Source organism: Phragmites australis, chromosome 9 (genome assembly GCF_958298935.1).
Source record: "Phragmites australis chromosome 9, lpPhrAust1.1, whole genome shotgun sequence".
NCBI lineage: Eukaryota > Viridiplantae > Streptophyta > Magnoliopsida > Poales > Poaceae > Phragmites > Phragmites australis.
This window is the reverse complement of record NC_084929.1, coordinates 312,244-331,688: the sequence shown is the minus strand read 5'-3', so window position 1 is coordinate 331,688 and position 19,445 is coordinate 312,244. Positions and strand designations below refer to the sequence as shown.

The window sequence follows — 19,445 nt, the reverse complement described above, 5'->3', positions numbered from 1 at the left end:
TGGTACACTACTAGCAACGTCACAAGATGATCCGGCTGTTGTTCTTTTCCTTTGCGAGAGGATGGAGGGAAAGGAGGAGCCGTTCCCGTTTTCTCCATCGCTCTCCTCACGCACGCACTCTGGCTGGCAGTGGCAGCAGCCTCGTGTTTGTCGCGCGAGCACTATTCATTCTCTTCCTTCTTGTTCTGGTCTTCCTCTTCCTCCGTCATGAGTATTGTTTTGTTCCCCACCCAAATCCAACTCCATTCTCTCCCTCCTTCCAAGAAAGCAAGGAAAATAAAGAAAGCTCTCTTCTTCTTCTTCTTCTTCTTCTTTTACTCCGGCCGGCGAGGCACCTCACCGCCAGCCTAAGCAAAGGAAGCGTAAGCGAGAGAGGCATGGTAATGGCATACATCTATCTATTTCCTTCCAATCCAATCGATTGTCACGACACCTCAGTGGTTTGCATGCTCACTAAGATTCTAGGGATTACTCTTGAAGCAACCAAGTTAAGTGATTTACCTCCTAGCTACCTCTACCTGGAGTAGCAGTAGGAGTTGTCTGCGTTGCGTTGCGTGCGGCGGCGGGGCAGGGCAGGGCAGGGCAAGCCCGTTCCATCAGTCCAAGGTTTCCTTCGGCTTGCTTGCAGTGCGGGAGAGGGAAATCTATTTGTTTTGATTTGTTAAGTTTGCGGGGAGGGGGGGTTTGTTTTGGAATCGCGTAGGCGTGGTGCTAAGATTATCCTCCCCCGCTTCTCCATCTCCATTCTCCAATCCATCGCTGCCTTACGCCACAGGGACAATCCATCGCTGGGTGGGGTGCGGTGCTGAGCTTTTGCTTTGCTTCGTCTCCGATGTGATTGATCCCTGCGATATAAACTGCCCCATTAATCAGGGTAGGAGCAAGCGGTCAAGCTAGCTAGCAGCACTTCCCTGCGCAACCAGAGAAATTAAAGAGACAAGAGAGACATCGACGCTTCTTTCTACTTCTGCTCCTCCTCCTCCTCCTGGGTTAGCTTTTCCCCTTCTCTCTCTCTCTCTCTCTCTCTCTCTCTCTCTCTCTCTCTCTCTCTCTCTCTCTCCTGCTTTTGCTTGGGTTTCCTGTCCTCAAATGTCTGCGAAAATGGTATTTGATTTTTTTTAAAAAGAAAAAAATCGAGTCTTTGATTCGAGGACCCTGGGTTTCGCAATGCTCTGCTGGCTCCAATCATTTCATTTGCGTGCGGTTCCAAGTCCATGGACTACAATTCCAGCTACTTTGCCCTTCCGATTTGGGAATCCTTCTTCCATTATGGACTCGAGTACAACAAGAGGAAGAAGAAGAAGAGGAAAAAACTGCGTCTTTCCCAATGTCCGTTATAGAAAGGAAAGGAAAGGAAGCAACTTTTCTTTTTTGTCTCGCACCTTTCAGCCTTTTTCTCTATCTCGACATTCTTGCTTTCATTGCAACATGACAGGAGGAGGACAATTATATAGTATTTCTTTCTTCCAGTCTCTTGGTTTTGCCTTGCTCATCAATTGTAGCTGTTTCTGTAAGATGCCTTTCGCCACAAAGTTTTGAGTTCCGTCGATTCGGTTCCCCATTACCATTAGTTTGGTTCCACAAGTAAATGGGGCCGTCTCTGCTTGCCTCGATTTTGCCATCATGATTAGGACTACCTCCTCCACTATTTGCTTTAGAGTTAGGGCCTCTTTGGTTTGGTTGGAAGCCAAACTTTGCCACAGTTTGTGCAATCCCTCGAGATACAAGACCTGCGTAATTTATCTTGTACTGTAGGCTACCATCTTTCTTATTAGTGAACTCTGAACCACTACCTCTCTTGATTTCTATGCATTGAGAAATTAAAAAAAGTTCAAGCAGTAGTGCTTAGGAAATCTTTACCTCTTGTTTCTTTCAATCTTTTTCTTCGATATTTCTTAAGCAGGCAACTAATGAGAGGGGCCATAGCCTCCAGGGGTTGAGGTGAAGAAACTACAGAACCAAAAAAAAGTGAGTCAAGACAAAACTTTCTGTACCTATGGTGATAGCATCTGGAGTCATAGACAGGAGGGCGTTTGGTCCAGTGTCAGAATCATCATCGTCATTCTTCTCTGAGGATCTCGTCCCTACTGAGGTTAACAATGAAAAGCTTGGCCTTGTTTCTCTCTCTCTTTTTGATAATGCAAAACGGTAGCACTACATGATCTCGTTTCCATGATTTATGCAGAGACAAGTTGGATTTTGGAAATCAGAGTCAATGGTCGATCAGAAAGGTGTGGATCATGCTTGATTTGAAAATTTACGATTATTTTTGTCTTGATTGTTGCTTCTTGCATGATGGAAATTGCCAGTTAGGTGTTCTATTTTCAATTCCTGATACATCCTTACAAAATGCATGGGCTTATTTTTATACTCACTGTTGGTAGTTAGTGGAGTTATTGATGCTTCAATAAGATCACCTAAAAAGATACATACCTAACTTGTCTTGCCCAACTCATCCTTCAGAAAACAACTCATAAACTCATGCTTCATGTTTATGGGGGTTGGGGGCTGATAGGTGGTTTGTTGTCCTGGTCGATTCTCGCCTGTTTTATTGTAGTAAATTTAACTATCTGACTAAAATCAGAAAGTTGGGCTTCTGTATCAATTTAGGTCAGACTATTTTGCCAGGGAGTTCCCTTCTGGACTAAATACCACCTAGGTTGCCTAATTGATTAAGCATCCCATTTTAATAAGCATTTTGGACTTGTGGTACATAAAAAGATTTCAGTGTCTCAATTTGGCAGGGAATGCATATGGAATTTTTCGCTGAAGACAGTTAGGTAGGAATTAGTTGGAAGGTTAAGTAAGCGCAGTTAGCAATTAAATGCCACAATCAACTTATCATACAACTCATGTGTTGAAGGTTGTAACATGACAGTAGATTGAACAGCTTTCCAGGAACTGAGTGTACTCATTGATGTTCATTAATGTCAGGGAGCAAGTCAGCTTTCACTTCTCCGCTTGAAAAGGTCCATCCCATGGGAGTAAATCCTGCATGTGGTCTGGAAAATCCAGGAGCTCAAGCACTCAAGGGTCAATTGGATGTACTTAACCTCAGTAATTTGATGGGGCAAGAAGAAAATGCTTCAAGCTTGCCATCAATTTCTTGGGGTGATGCCCTCAGTAGCTCCAGATCCAGGCTTGGCTTGTCGACAAGAGAGACAGCTTTTGTTGAACTAACTAGTGCTGATCGACGTGTGCATGGCTATGGAAATAGCCCTTCATCCAGCTCCTTCTCTGAAGTGTTCAGTAGCAAATGTGAGTTGCCTTCCTGTTTTCCAAGAAACTAAGTTATATTACTAGAGTTCGGAGATGTAGTGCTGTCATTATTGCACTACATGTATTATTCAGCCAAAATATTGTATAAGTCAGTTCCTTTTTTTATCTTGACATGTTTTATTCTTCTTGCCTTAATGTTTCTGCAGCGAGATTGATGGCAAGTGGTGTTCTTGGTCAATCTGCTGATGCAAATAACTCCAGCTGTGATGGAGATGAACCTCTAGGGTCCATGAAAGAAATTGAAGCTCAGACTATTGGAGACCTCCTTCCCGATGACGATGATTTAATATCAGGCGTTATAGATGGTTTTGAATACACTGGCCTATCGAACCAGGATGATGCTGATGAAGATATATTCTGCACTGGAGGAGGAATGGAGTTAGAGAATGATGATTCCAGCAAAGGTGACAAATATCATGAAGGATCCTTCAAGAGTCAACTTTCTAGGGAACAACAGTCTATCAATAAACACCCTTCCAGAGCTCTTATAATAAAAAACATTAATGCTAGCATTGAGGATTCTGAACTGCGGGTTCTGTTTCAGGTTTCAACAGCACTTTCCTCATTCCTTCTTAATACTTCATTTCACTTTCACTTTAGTAAATACTGTTCTTTCAGATACACACATATAATATATATTTCATCTGGACCTCCAGCAATTTGGGGACGTACAGACACTTTACACCTGCAAGAATCATGGATTTGTTACAGTGTCTTATTATGACATAAGATCTGCTGAGAACGCGATGAGAGCACTGCATAACAAAGCTCTGGGACTGATGAACCTTGATGTACAATCTTCCATTCCTAAGGTAAACGCATTATCAGTTTTGTGGAAGTGGAAATGTTTTCATAACATGTCCCTTATTCAATATGTACAATTAGTTTGTCAGTATACAAGAATCCGTTTTCTGTCTTAATCAGAAAAGGGAAGAAAGAAATAATTTTTTTGTTATGCTATGTTTTGAAAGGTAGCACGAGCAATTGAGCATTGCACACTAGTCACCCAGTAAAAACTTCTGCCAATGAATAACTAACGTATGTATCCTATATATTCCTGTGTGTAGACCACAGCAAGTCATACATCTCTTAGTATCCCCTCTTGAAAATTTCTGTGATATGTCTTTATGTCTCTTTCATCGCTAATTTTTTAAATTTCAAAATGGCTATGACTGCAATAAGTAACGAGAACACAATTCTGAATCCACTTCAATTCCTACACTAAGACGAACCTTGTACCTCGGTAAGACGATGTTCTCACATCATGTTTATGTTGCAATGGTATATCTCTATGTTCTCCATTCCCATTTGTTTGTCTTTTCCTGAACTAAACTGTTTGCATTTTTCTGTATCTGGCTCTAGAACTCAGTCACATCTAGGAGACTGGAAATATTTATCACCATGGCCTATCTGTTAGACAGATACAAGCACAGTTGATATGGCATTGTGTTTAAACTATCTTGATGTGGCATCATGCTGAGTTTTTCGTTTTCTGAAGTTTTGTTCATGTCACTAATTGCTTGATTAGCTTAATGATGCCGATCTATACAAATGCATTGACGTTGCCATTGTGTGCTACTTTAACTTTACTAGGAAAAGGTTCCAAACAAATATCCCAATAACGGAATACTTGTGGTATCCATCATTGACTCTTCCATCTCTAACGATGATCTTCTCCAAATACTTGGTGTTTATGGTGATGTCAAGGAGGTAATATTATTTCTAAACTTTGCTTTACAAAATTGAATTTCAAACTTTTTTACCACTTTTTTGTTGGTTATTAGATTTTCAGGGCTCCTACAAGCTGCAATAAGAAATTTGTAGAGTTCTATGATGTTAGAGCAGCAGAAGCAGCAGTGAATGACCTTAGTAAGGATGATATGTCATGCCCAAAAATCAAGGTTGAGCTTAGCCATTCGGGAGGAGTAAAATCCTGGTACTTAGCTTGGCTGTTTTTTTTTGGGCCCTATTTTGGTATTATCTTGTAGTATGGGTACTGTGCATTGTTGTTTTTCTTCATAAGGACTAATTACCTAGTCGAACTTGCACTTTCTATTGTTGTCTTTCTTCATACTGGACTAATATGCCTGGAGGCTTTTCAAGACTCCGGAAGTACGTATCTTTGGGTAGTGGGACAATAAAAAAATGCTGCAAGTACTCATAGATGCAAGGAAAACATGCTACTTCACATTTTTCACTGTTTTGTAGCCTTTGTGGGCTATCTGTAGCTACTCTCAGTCATTGGACTTTCTGTTGTTCTTCCTTACTTCCATGGTAACCAGAAATCAACTAGTAATTAGTATGAATCATTCTAATAATTTAAATTTGCGTGAGAACAAAACCAATTGTCTTGCGACTGTAATTTTAATCAACAACAGCAGCAGCCTTAGTCCTGAGCAAATTGGGGTAGGCTAGATATGAAACCCACATGATCCAACTAAAAAGATGACGTGAAAACAATAATGATGATAAAGATACTAGTAATAGTAACAAAATAAAAGTAATAATGGTATAAGGAGACTGATGCATAAGTTATGGCTCTGGCACGCGTATTGCTAACTTCCACGCGCTTCTATCCGTTGATAATTCTTTAACTATAATTTTAATCATGTCAAATTAATGGGTAACCGTACAATGTCAAGGGAACTCTAAACTGCCATTCTCATTTTTTCTGCTACGGCAGTCGTATTATGTTGCCATCAAATCCTATCAGTTTGTGGTGAAGTAACATGTTTCCTCTGTATTACACAGCTTCACAGAGCAATGTTCTGGAGAATGGAAGCAGGACACTGTATTTCACCAGCTTAAGAACTCTCCGCCTGGGACCATTGGTATAATATATGACTTTAACCATTTTTAACATTATTCATTGCTTCCTACTATTCATAAATTTTGAGCTTGGACTTTCTTTTCACGTGTCAAACAGGAAAGTTGGGGCCTAAAAGTTGGGAGCACGGCTCTTATCATAATTTATATTATCCGGCTAGAACACAATTCAATAAATCACTCCATAGATTCTCTATGAATGGTCCTCAGAAATTATCATCACCTATCAGAATCGAGTCTACACGTCAGCACAGTAATCAAGTGACCTTTGGTGAACCTAGTGGGTCACTTGGTCAAGGAAAATTTGGATGTGAACTGCGAGCCTTCCACCCACACTCACTGCCAGAGTGTCATAGTGATATTTGCAATAGCTCTAAGTTGACATTAAGTGCCAGGAGTCCCAGCTTCAGACTTACTGAAGGAATGGATTATAATAATCATAAGGTCAGCTCCAGTGACCTTCACGGTCATTTCTCTGATGAAAATGAAGGTAAATCTTTTCTGCTCAAACTGCTTGTCCTTGTCTTTCCAAACTTTTTTTGATTGTTTTAACTGTTTAGCATGAAAATCACTGCTCTTTATAGTGATTGCGATCAAGTTTGTGATTCTACCATGATCCTACCACGATTTTACTTCGATCCTACATGATTCTACCACGATCCTACTAGATACGACTCTTAATACAATGAGTCGTATTGGTGTTGGTGGGATCGTAGGATTGTACGATCCTACAACTAGGATCGTCATTTTAACAACCTTGATTGCAATATGATAATTGTACCTTTTTATAGTTCATCAGCAGAATTCTTTTTTTCAGCGTTTGGGGTTACTGGAATTGGAAGTTGCCCACTTCATGGACATAACTACACCTGGAATAACTTAGATGGTTTTCCTCAAAGCCCCTCTGCTCCAATGATATGGTCGAACTTTCAGCAACCGATGCATATGCATGGTTACCCTGTTGTGCCACCTCACATGTTGAACACTGGTGCTCATCCTATGGACCAACATCACTTTGGTTCAGCTCCAAACAATGTTGGCAGTTTTGCAAATGTACACTCCTTTCATCCAGGATCTCTTGAGAATGTAGGGTTTCCTGGTAGCCCTCAACTATATCCATCAGATCTCTCTGTATTTGCGCCTACCAGAGGAAATTACAGGGAGACCATATTCTCTCCCGTAAATGCTGGATTTCCATCATTTCAGCAAATTTTTCATGCAACCAACGGAAGGAATCCTATGATCCGTTTTTCCACTTCATATGATGCCACTAATGATCAGATCAGGAGCCGCAGGCATGATGGGAACGCTGTCCAGTCTGAAAACAAGAAGCAATTTGAGCTTGACATTGACCGCATAGCGAAGGATGAAGACTTGCGCACCACACTGATGATCAAAAACATTCCTAACAAGTACGTTTACACCTCTGCCAATTTTTTATCGCATGTTACTCAGGTTAGTATATCCTGTAGGCCATTTTCTTCCGTGGACTCACACTTGATTCTATCAACAGGTACAATTGTAAGCTGCTTTTGGCTGTGATTGATGAGAATCACCGAGGAACCTATGATTTCTTCTATCTTCCGATTGATTTTAAGGTCTATTTTTCCACTTAGTATGAAAGTTGGAACTTGCAATAAAATTCCTAGGCTCTGACTCCTGCAATGTTTGCTTTCCTCAGAACAAATGTAATGTGGGCTATGCTTTCATCAATATGACTGATCCGCAGCACATAATTCCATTTTATAAGGTATATGGCTATATGTCCATGTCTTACTAGATAATAGTAGGGCTTATATCCAGTTTGCTTTGCCTCTCACCCTTTCCAATTGAGCGTATGTTGAGAATTAATTGGATTTGATGGCTTTATGTAGACATTTAATGGCAAGAAATGGGAAAAGTTCAACAGCGAGAAAGTGGCGTCACTTGCGTACGCCAGAATCCAGGGGAGGAGTGCTTTGATTGCTCATTTCCAGAATTCTAGCCTGATGAATGAAGAGAAATGGTGCCGTCCTATCCTTTTCCACAAAGATGGTCCTAATTTAGGGGATCAGGTATGAGTTATTATGCTGCCGTTGTTACTGTAAACCTATTGATTAGTAACAGTGCAAGCTACAATGAATTCTGAGTCCCACATGTCGCTGTGAAATGACTGACACGGGGTTTTATACATTCTTCTCAGGAGCCTTTCCCTGTCGGGAACAATGTCCAGTCTCGGTCTGGGAGAAACAGGCCGCTCACTAGTTCCGGCACTAAAGACGGAAGTCCATCAACCTCACCAAACTAAGAAAACACAAGCATCCGAGCCAACTCGATTTGGCTCCGGACCGAGGACAGCTTGGAGCAAGCCTAACCAGTATTTACTCACTAAATGGAGGCTGAAGAACCTGTAATAAATTATTCACAGTTTTGCTTTTTTTTTTTTCCTCATCAGCAATGTTGTAACTTGTGGATGCAATGAACTCTGCCCTGCATGAGGCTGCTGAAGATTCACCCTAAATTATGCGAGACCCTCAGTTTCAAACTTATTAATCGACGGCTACAAGTACGGAGAAGAGCAAGCAGGTGAAGAGTAGAGAGAGAGGTGCTGTGTTTTGGGTGAAATGGAACTTGTACAGTTGAATTCATCAGGATTGCTAAATGCTAATCGACTTGAATTGTTCTCATATTGCTATGCTAACTTATCTTGCTTCCATGCTTACTCTGTGTAAAGACTTGTGCTGATGATCATGGTCCATGGGATGCTACCAAGTTTTCGATGCATCGCTTACCTTGTGCTTTTATCCTCCTTCCTGCGGTTTCTGCAGTCTGGATTCTGCGAATCTGCAAAAACCTCACCATGTGTCTGTATTCTCCTCTCTCTCTCTCTCTCTCTCTCTCTCTACCCTTTCAGTGTACTGGTAACAAATCCGCAACCCTATAGGAGCATCAGAAGAATGCTGCTTGCCTGCCACTGTTCATCAGCAAACCTTACCCTGAATCCCGAAGTCTCAACCAAGTCCAGAACAGACGAACTTAAAATATCTAAAAATAATTCTCTTACCTTTGCAAGTCAAGAAACAGACTACAATGTATCAGGGCCGAAACAAACTTGGGGCCATTACTTGTTGAGATGGTGAAATGGAAGGATGCATGCATGCTCAAGGACACATTCATCACCATTTCCTAAACCCTACAAAAAAAACAAACAAACAGAATACACGCGCAAAGAGAGAGCATAGTCATAGGCATATATATTCCAATTGGAGACAGCGATTGTTCATCCAATGGAGCTGGTAACTTAAATAGTTTAAACGTCTCCGATAAACAACCGAACATCCAGGCATCCCTAATCGGTTTCCTGAAGTGCACGCAATCCAGTTCCCCCTTACATCCCGCAAGAGTAGGGTACACAAATCACCCAAAAGAAAGCAAACTTCCCCTAAAAAGTGGAGCCTTCAACAAGATGTGGCTTCTGCTTCCGCGCCATCAGCATCCTGCGCTCCTCCGCCGCCTCTTTCTACCACCTTCAGCAACCGCCATCAGCCCTGGCACGGCTTCTGGTCCTTCTAGCAGGGCTATCATCAGCTTCACAAGCATTCGCGCTGCTCCGAGTCACCCTGCGACCGCTGCTCACAGCAGGACTACCATCCGCCTCACCACTCTTCCTGTTCTGTTTGACAGGAGTGCCGCACACAGCAATCTCTTCCACGGCAGCACTGGCCTTCATCCTTTTAGCAGCATTTGTGACAATCTCAGTGTCACCCTTGCGCTTCTCATTTTCTTTCTTTTCAACCTCCTTTGAATCCTTCTTGATCTGTTTCACAACGTCTTCTTCAACTAACACAGCCACCAGTTCAGCTGCACTCGTCTTGATCTTCTTATCATCTTTTCCAGCTTCCTTGACTTCAACCACAATTTTGACAGAACTATCAATATTAACATTTGAATCAACATTGGGGCACTCCGTCTTCTTATCCTCAGCACTATCTTGCTCTTCCTCATTCAAGCTGCTGTCATCGTCTTCCTTTGCCAAAGCACCATCATTTTCCTCCGAGTCACCATCACCACATTCCTCAGCTTCATTACTACCATCTGAAGCCACCTTGGTGTCACCTTCTTCAACAGCCTTCCGTTGCAAAGACTCAATTAGATCCATCATTTCTCGGTTTATCTGAAAGAAAAATATCACCAAACATGTGAGAAACTCTACAAGCTCCAGCACGCTTCAACAAATTTATATTTAACCGTACCTGTGGATTCTCTAGGAAGTCACAGATGTCAGTTGGGCAGGAAGGGCACTTCTTCACAATCTTCTGAGCCCTTAGAGTCCGACCACCACGGCTTCTTTCTCTCATAGAGGACTGGCTATCATATGCATCAAGCAAACAAGTCTTGCAAAAGTTATGAGCACAGGGAGTAGTAAGTGGTTCTTTAATAACTTTCCGGCAGATAGAACAACCAAACTCTGCAGGACCAGACAACAGAAAAAAGTTCTGAGAGAATGCTCGTGGTACCTTCAATTTTGTCATGCTACAAACACATTGTTGCAAAACGCACGCAAAATAAATAGAACAGAAGAAAAAAAAAACCTTTCAGCAGTCTTTCAGCCACGGACATATGAGCACGCCTTGCTACTCTCCGTACTTGCTTGTCAGTCTCAGAATCCCCAGTGAGAATAGGCTTCCTGCTGATTGGCGGAGGCACCATCCATTTCCAACCGTCTTTCTCCTATAACAATGAATATAAACTAGTCAAAACATAGTTCAGTAATACTGCAAGAAGAAGAAACAGATGTACATACATCGTAGTCCCATGAAGGACGTCCTTTCCTCTCAGTTATATCAGTTGCACCTTGTAGCTCCTTAATCTTGGGCAATGGCCTCGGACGGTCACCATGATCATCACTGAAAACCAAAGCATATGGTGTCAGCAGGAACAATGCCGTTTTTCGCTTAAAATCGAGTATATTCTAATAGTCACAAGATAAAAGGTACGTAGTTTGTCAAACCTGGTCCAGGGGGCTGGTTCATTGTCACAGCGTACAAAGAGATACCTGCAGACTTTGAACGTACCCTATGGCAAAAGGCAGGAGTGCATTTAATACTTTTCAATAAATTTATTTAATCTGTCAGCTGATAAGCAGCTGCAAGGTACAGAAGTATGGAGCTACATCTGCAATCTGCATACGAGAGAATGAAATTACCTGAATACCAATCTTCCTCCAGCATTTCTCAATTCTGTAAATTCCATCATACCTCACACCAGATTCAGGAGCATATGAAGAACGCTTCTCTTTGTGGGACCTATTAAGAGAATGTAGTGAGACAAGTTCAAAGACAAGAGGATATGAAGTACTACAGATTGTCAGAATAGAAAATGGCCTCAATAGATGAACAGTTCATAACACTGAGAAATGGATAGAGGAAAGACAATAACAGAAGGAGCATCATTCAAATTGTAAAGCGACAGTATGGCCCTATAATCATATCTCCTGTCTCCATGTCAAGAAAGCAATGATATGTAAACAAATAAAGCAGCAAAAGACTACAACATCATCTAATCTTTTTTTAGGGGCAAACCATACTTGGTTTCAAGTATAAGCGTGGCAAAAAGAACATACCGCACAACCCTGACAGGGTAACCCCTCAAGCAACTAATACGCAAAGCAGCATTCAGCTTCTCAAATTTCTGATCAGAGGATTGCTCCTTGTTTGTTCGCTTGTTCCCGCTTAGATCTCTCCCACCACTGCATCAGTAGATATTATTTTGCATATACTTTTCAGGTATAATCTTACATATATTTCAATAAGGTCAAATATGAGATCATATAGGGAAAAAAGAGAAGAATAGCAAGTTGTTAGAATCATGAACCTTCCAGTATAAAGAAACCACTCCCCGTGGTCTTCATCATCTTCATACCCTCCCGAGAGCGCTACTGACTGAGCCCCATATGTGGACTGGCCAGCAATACCAGCTACATGAGGAAAATGAGCACCCCATTGCCTGCATTCAAGTCGGTCTTCCCATGTTTCCCCTACTCGAACACCAATATTCCTTTTGGGATCATTTTCTGCAAGAATGGGGCCAAAATGATCAGGCGCAATAGTCACAAAGATCTGGCCACTCGAAGCATTCGCTTTTCCAGCTTTCTTAGCTCTCACGGATGTAAATGCCTTGTCAGGTCTATCATCGTTCCGTATATAATGATACAGAGCTGCTGAGCCGGCTGAGTTAGCATTCTTTGAAATCTTGGCCATCCGTATAGCTTCAACTAGTGCAGAGTTAATTCTTGGCTGCTGAGCCATTTTGGCAGGGATCTGTGCCCGACATTTCCCACATGTCCTTTTTCCATTCTGAATCCACTTTTGGAAGCATTTCAAGCAGAAGTTATGGCCACAGGGTGTCTGTAAAGACAAAAGTATATAGTAATTAGAAATGGCACCAAACAAATATTGAATTGAAGGTACATAAAACATAGCAGGGATACTATGTTTACCCAAAGTAAAATATACAAAGAATACATATAGAACAAAGATCAAATAACTCCCAAAGGATAAAAACATGGCATCAAGTGTGCAGTGCATAGCGTTGCAACCAACCAACAATAGTTACTCCATAACTAAATTTACAAGTTACAGCCAAATAGAAGAATAAACATGACAAAATTAATAGCGTGGAATGATTTACTTCCTCGAATCGCTAATATTGTCCTTACTCAAGAGCAAGATGAGTTCCGTTGGAACTTAACTCTGAATGGGCAGTTCACGATGAAATCTCACTATCTTGACTTAGTGTATAGTGATGTTCCCAATCTAAATAAACGCCTTTAGAAACTGAAGGTGCCTCTTAAAGTCAGAATCTTCTCTTGAAACTTACGCCACGGTGTAGTCCTGACAAAGGACAATCTGGCAAAGCGCAATTGACAAGGGAGTAAGAACTGTTGTTTTTGTCACCAAGAAGAGACAATTAAACATCTTTTCTTTGAATACCGTCTTGCCCGCGCTGTGTGGTCTATCATACAAGCGGCTTCAGGACTCTTCCGACCTCGTAGTGTATCACATATATTCAGTACTTGGTTACGTGGTATTAGGAAGGACTTGAAACCGAAAGTCCTGTTGGGGGCAGCGGTTATTTGCTGGTCGCTTTGGTTATGCAAGAATGATATGATGTTTGATAAAAAAAAATATTTTATCTACTTTGCAGGTTATCTACCTTTGTACTCACTGGCTCTATACCTAGACTATATTACAGAAACCGGACTCTCGGGATACGGTTACGGCGCCGTGTCAGCATTTGGAGAGGGTGGCCAGGGAGTGTTTTACCCAGATGTATGGGTGGCGGCCTAGTCGGAGGATCAGAGCGCCTTAGCATCTCCTGTTTACACCTATGCTAAAAAAAATTATGTTTCCTCTTTTCTGTTTTTGGTTGTGTGCATCTTGACTATGCAAAGGCCGGGAGTGTTTTCAGTGCGATTGTATCAGCTTGATGTAATAGTCTGAGATCAATAAAAACTTCCTTTATCGAAAAAACCTTCAGCAAAGCTCCATCATATTAGCTCAATTTGCCAATGAACCACTGAATTCAACTTTTAAACTACATTGCAACTAAAAAGTTAGACTCTAATGGGGTCTGACTCGGTGCAACTCGCAGCATACTGTTGGAAATGTCTGTACATGCGCACAATGAACAGAATAATATAGGCAAGCCTACAAGGTCATAATGAGCAGTGTGGCGCCAAACTGCCAATATTTCCTTCAGTCACTGTCATCAAGCACTCAAAGCACAATTATGGAACTCTAATGCGACATATATATATAACAGAAAGAAAACAGTTTTAGAGCACATTTATAAGGTGGGCCAAGGGCATCGTGTTAGAGACTACCAAAACATGTCGTTAGTTCATAACCTATGGTATCGAAAATGTCTAAGGATGACATCAGTACATATCCCCCCAAAGTAGCATCACTGTATTTATAGAAACTTCATGTTTGCAACGGACAACATTAAGAACAAATTGAGTCTTCAAATTCAAATATATAACGGTTTTTGAGGAGAAATGGCGGCGGTCATTTACGAATTACATGCATACTACAAAGGTGGCAATGTAGCCAACTAATAAAACCACTCCACCGCAATGTAGCTTCTTTTTCTGTTGTAAATACAAAATTTAAAGAATTAGAAGCTGGAGGGAAGAACAAGACTGGACCCCAGCCAGCATACAAAAAATGCATGGTAATATGGAAAAATGAAATTGAGGTAGTGTTTATTAAAAATCATGGCATTTCATTGAAGCAATACCGGATTAAAACCACTGACAGTATCTCTAGCGTCCAAGGCAAAGAATTATGCGCAGAAACGTAGCAACGTGGAACAATACCAGGTGATGCAATGCGGAACAGATCATATAGCAAATACCAAACAAAATGAGCATAAATACGATGATCCCTGAGTAGAAAATCTGGAGGTGCAACAAGAATCGGTAGAAGTAGGAGGCGAAGAGATGTTTGCGCAACAGTAGACGAAATGCAGAAGATTATCGGATTGATAGGTAATGAGCACCCATGTGAGGAATCTAATGGTGTGTGTGGTCCGTCTAGCCGTGCGTATGCTTATGCTGCAGTGGTCATTAGACAAGAGTAGCGCGGGCAGATCCGTGGGTGGAAAAGATGGGAAGCAGGCGGAATGGAAGAAGAAATCGAGAGGAGTGGAGGAACTCACTGTGACGGGGCGGTCGGGCAGCTTGATGCAGAAGACGCAGCTGAAGTTTTTGCCGACCATCTCGAGGACATCGTCCGCTGCGTCGTCGTCGGCGGCGGCGGGGGCCTCGCCGGCAAGGAGCGCCTGGCGGCGTCGCGCCTTGTCCTGGTCGGAGAGGGTATTATCGGCTTCGATGGCGCGGATGGCGGCGACGAGGCGGCCTCCGGGGGCAGGGACGAGCGCGGGGGCAGCATCGCCAGAGCAGTCGGGGCAGTTCCACTGGGCGGCGTGGGAGAGGGCGGGGGGCTTGGAGAGGCAGGGGGAGTGCCATGGGGTGGCACAGGTGGAGCATCGGAGGAGGTCAACCTCGGGCGGCGCGGCGGCACGGCATACCATGCAGACGCCATCGCCGTCACAGGGGAGGTCGGGCATGGTGTGCTGCTAGGGTTTCCGTTTTGTGAGGGAGGGAGCGGATGAAAGGAGGAGGAGGAGGAGGAGAGCGAGAGGGTTTGGTTTGCCGCCAATTCCTCCCGCTCCTTGGATTCCATCGGAGGTTTTCGCTTACATTGTAAGGTGGGTCCCTGCGCTCAGTCTCAGTGGTTGTACGCTGGCTGAAATGAACAAGATGATGAGGTTGGAATGACCGCTTTGCCCCTCCCCTCCCTGCTTTCTAATTCTGAAATGACTGGACGACTATGAGAGCAGAGCTAGTCAAGTGGGCCTGACGAACCGGCTTGGCACGGGCACATCACGACAAGACTTGTGAGCCCATGTTGAGCCGATTAGGCACGGTAGGCTTAGCACCACCCGTTTTGAAAAAAATCTTTAAAATAAAAAGAATCAAGAAAAATATAAAAATAGATTTAAAAACTTTATTAATTGGTTGTCTTGATTAGAAAAAAATTCTACCGTACTTACTGTAACTAGCCTAATTTTATCGACTTATGTTATGCCGATTTAGCCAGGTCATACCATATCATGCTCGGATCGAACCAAAATTGTTGTGCCTCATGTCTATCCATAGCTTTATCTGAGAGAGCAGCTGCTGTCGGATATTAGACAAAGTATTTCGATCCCTATTGCTACAGATATTGATAATGGTGGAATAAGAATAAAGTCGCTACCTTTAATTTTCCTTCCTTTTACATTTGAACCTATTATATTCCACCATGCCTCTCCAACTTTTGTGATGCTTCTTGCAATATAGTACTATAGTCAATCGTATAACTTCGTCTTTCTGTCCATTAGTCAACTGATAATTACTACAACTAATAATATATATATATATATAGTAGCCAGCCTATATTAATACAATCCAACCATAATTCCTTTCCTACTTCCTTTTCATGGGAAAACAAAAGAAAAGGAAAGAAAGAAACATGTTGGAAGGATTCCAAACCAATAGATTGCAGCTTTCCGAGTGAGTGCTACATCTCAAGGTTCGAGACTTCCTTGTCACTTTGCCATACTTTGTATTTACTCTTGGTATTTTTTTCTACACCTAGATAGCTTGGTAGCAATGAGTTTTATGAGATACTCTAATGAAGTTTGGAGAGTAGTTATAAGCGTTGTAAGCGAGAGAAGTGATTTGTGCTAGAGTGGTGAAGCGCTGTCATAATGAAGACAACTGTGAGGATCTGAGTGGACACATTGGTCTGTGGGGACCTTGAATGTATATCTAACATTTAAGTGTGGTTTTAATAATTAATAATAATATATATGGATTAATAATTATATTGAGAATTGTTAGTATGTTATTTTCATAAGTAATGTATGGAGGATTGAGTATGGATTTATTGAGGAATGTTATATGATCAGGAAAAATACATCAAGATGAATAAGCTTTAGGTAATGCTCGGGTAAATTATGATAATACCTATAGGCTAGTAATTATATTGAGAATTATTTGTAGGATATTTCATAGTAGATAGATTCGTTGAGGAATAACATGAGATCAGAAGATATGCATTGAGGTCATTGAGCTCTAAGTGATGCTCATGTGAAGAAGGATAAGAAGGTAGAGAGGAAGAGACCTCGAAGTTTGAGGATGTTCTTAAGAATATTAACAGTAAGCATGAAGATCAAAGTTACTTGTGGATATAAGTAACTAAATGTATAGAATTATCAATTGAGTTTTATGGACTAACTCATGTGCTATTTGTTTAAGAGTAAGTTAGGGTTAGGTTCCGTATGAAGACAAATATTGAATTGAGATATTCAATGTGCTAAGTTAGAAGAGCGAGATCCAGACAGGGTTAGTGAACAACTTGTGTACTTGATATTTGCAGTTTATACCTTGGTGATGAACCGGATGAAGATGGTACGAAAAGACAAATCTTTAATGCTTTGTGTATGTAAGCAATCAAGTGACTTCATCAAGCTTGATCAAGAGAGGATCGAGATAGCAAACGAGGATGAACATCATCATCAAGCTCAAGTAAAGAGTTGATGATAAGCCTAAAAAAAACATCGGGACTCGGATGATGTGTTCATCAAGTCTGGCGGGATGCCTAGGTAAAGGTAAAGGTATAAAATGTAGTGTATTTTCTTTTGTCTGTCAATGGTGATTAGCGGAGAGAAATGACCAGATTGATATGATAAATGATGTACTATTAAGAAGGGTTTTGACGATTGCTTGAGTTTTACCATGTGTTGGTAAGCTCAATCTTATATGTACATACTCTCTTTGGTAGGATGTTATAGTTTACAAATGGGTTTTGTAAATAGCTCAACTTCATGTTTCTACTCCGTATGGCATGCTGCTAAGTTTGCAGAGGTGTTTTACAAGTTTTCATAGTGAATACTTTAACTCTTGGTCACATGGAATCTTTAAGTTGCAAAATTATTTTGCAAAAGTTTAAGGTTCATATAGTTTTCATTGTGGTGGATCTTTGTATTATGTTTTAGGTTTGATCCAATATGTTTGAGATCAAGCAATCAGTTGGGATGGGTAGCCCTCTAAATAAACTTTTCATAGAGTCTAAGATCATATAAATTGAATATCGGGTTAGAAAGTTATTATCGTTTCTTTAAGTGTCAGATGTGCTGGTAAAAGAGTGGCGGTCTAATTGCTAAGAGGGTCGGTCTGACTACTGAAAAAGGTGAAAAGGCTATAACGACTAGTTTTAGAGTCGTTGGTCTAGTGGCGGTTTGACCGTCAGTGAACTGTGGTCTGATCACCAGATACGCAGAGAAGTCAGACTTTTGGTAACGGCTACATTTTGAGTTGTGACCTATAAATACCCCGTGTCCAGTGGCTTGGGCTAGTGCTGCTGCCCTTATTGAGCATCCTTGAACTATTGTAAAGTCCTTCTCACATATTTGTGCATATCTTGCATATAGAGAGGATTGTGAGGAAATAATCAAGTGCTTTTGTATTAGTGATTGAGCTTTATGCACCTGGTGAGAGTCGAGTTTGTCTTGGTTTGTTACTCTTGGTGTTTGCCAACAACTAGACGGTGTAGTGGCGTTGTAATCCGGTGATCTTTTCAATAAAGCTTGTGAGAAGGCCCAGCGTGATTGTGAGAGGCTTTGTATACGTCTTGACGGAGTGGTAAAGTACAACTAGTGGAATCAAGGTAGTGAGTGATTTATTGGATTAATTCGTCTCAAGATCAAATTGCTCGTGGTGAGAATTACATACTTGATAGAGAAGCGGTTAAAGGCTTGAACCCACCTCAACGTGGATTAGGGGAGATCGGTAAGTCTCCGAGACCATGGTAAAAAATCTGATATCTCCTTTGTGATTTGCCTACTTAAGCTTATTTACTTTGAGCAATTTACATTTCTAAAATTATAATTGTTTATATGTTACCTTAGGTTACAAATTTTGACATAGATATAGAATTGATCACTTTCATTAAGATATAGATTTTGGGGGTTCATATGTATTGTAATCGATTATTTTCAATTTCACTTCTTTATCGGTTATATCTTGCTAGAATTTTTAGAACCACCTATTCAACCCCTGTAGTCGACCTTCTTGATCCTACAAAGCTCTAACGGCAAGAGCAACAGAGTTATCCGACCAGGGAGTTTAACTCTTGCAAGGGGCTCCAACGTGGACTAGTGGTAAGAGGCAACTTACCAATACCATGAGAAAAGTCACCGTGACGAGTTTGTGCTCTCTAACTTATTTACATTATGCACTTATATATTGCACTATTTAAATTTCGCATTTACTTTTCATAGAATTGCCTAAAATCCAGGGTACAAAACTTTATTGCATTAGAATAGCCACACTAGATGAACTTAGAGTACATTGAAATAGAAATTAATTTAGGTTTATTTTGTTAATTTTGAGCCGATTGGTTTTATAATCCATAATTCACCCATTCTTAGATCATCGCCGTTCCTTAGAGAATCTCATTGGAATCAAAGAAGAAAGGGCTACGCTAGCGGGAGAAGAGGGAGACACGTTAGGGGAGGGAGGAGGAGCACCGGCGGGCCTCGCTGGTGGGAGGTGGCCATTGGCGGTGTCAGGGTGCGATGGCGGTGTCGGGTATCAGGGTGATAAGGTTAAAAGGAGAAGTTAGATCTAACTGTCCAAAAAATAACCGAGACAAATACAATACCTCACTTGGAAGGTGACTTACCCTTCTAAAATATATGCCTCTTGCACTCTATGTATCCTCAAGCTAACATCTTTAAAGTAGTGATCT

General features: G+C 41.4%; 2 protein-coding genes across 5 annotated transcripts; one reads left to right on the top strand and one right to left on the bottom strand.

The window, feature by feature from the left end:
- On the top strand, window positions 1-8,771 carry LOC133928231 (protein MEI2-like 3). Of its 4 annotated transcripts, none has more exons than XM_062374463.1 (15): window positions 1-380; window positions 1,901-2,092; window positions 2,186-2,231; window positions 2,935-3,258; window positions 3,426-3,823; window positions 3,936-4,091; window positions 4,873-4,989; window positions 5,064-5,215; window positions 6,031-6,110; window positions 6,206-6,595; window positions 6,923-7,517; window positions 7,619-7,703; window positions 7,787-7,855; window positions 7,980-8,159; window positions 8,288-8,771. In XM_062374463.1, exons 2-15 carry the CDS (start codon window positions 1,997-1,999, stop codon window positions 8,390-8,392), a joined length of 2,793 nt encoding a protein of 930 aa, XP_062230447.1. In that variant the 5' UTR covers window positions 1-380; window positions 1,901-1,996; the 3' UTR covers window positions 8,393-8,771. The 4 variants fall into 4 exon arrangements, with proteins under 4 accessions (XP_062230447.1, XP_062230444.1, XP_062230446.1 ...); XM_062374460.1 differs by having other exon boundaries at window positions 2-380; window positions 1,904-2,092; XM_062374462.1 differs by lacking the exon at window positions 1-380 and adding an exon at window positions 506-989 and having other exon boundaries at window positions 1,904-2,092.
- A 544-nt stretch (window positions 8,772-9,315) lies between these two features.
- Window positions 9,316-15,376, bottom strand: LOC133928232 (E3 ubiquitin-protein ligase ORTHRUS 2-like). The gene is made up of 9 exons (XM_062374464.1): window positions 14,806-15,376; window positions 11,959-12,491; window positions 11,708-11,833; window positions 11,291-11,390; window positions 11,096-11,160; window positions 10,889-10,991; window positions 10,677-10,815; window positions 10,338-10,552; window positions 9,316-10,258 (listed from the first exon to the last, which is right to left on the bottom strand). Exons 1-9 carry the CDS (start codon window positions 15,214-15,216, stop codon window positions 9,614-9,616), a joined length of 2,337 nt encoding a protein of 778 aa, XP_062230448.1. The 5' UTR covers window positions 15,217-15,376; the 3' UTR covers window positions 9,316-9,613.
- Between the last annotated feature and the right edge of the window lie 4,069 nt (window positions 15,377-19,445).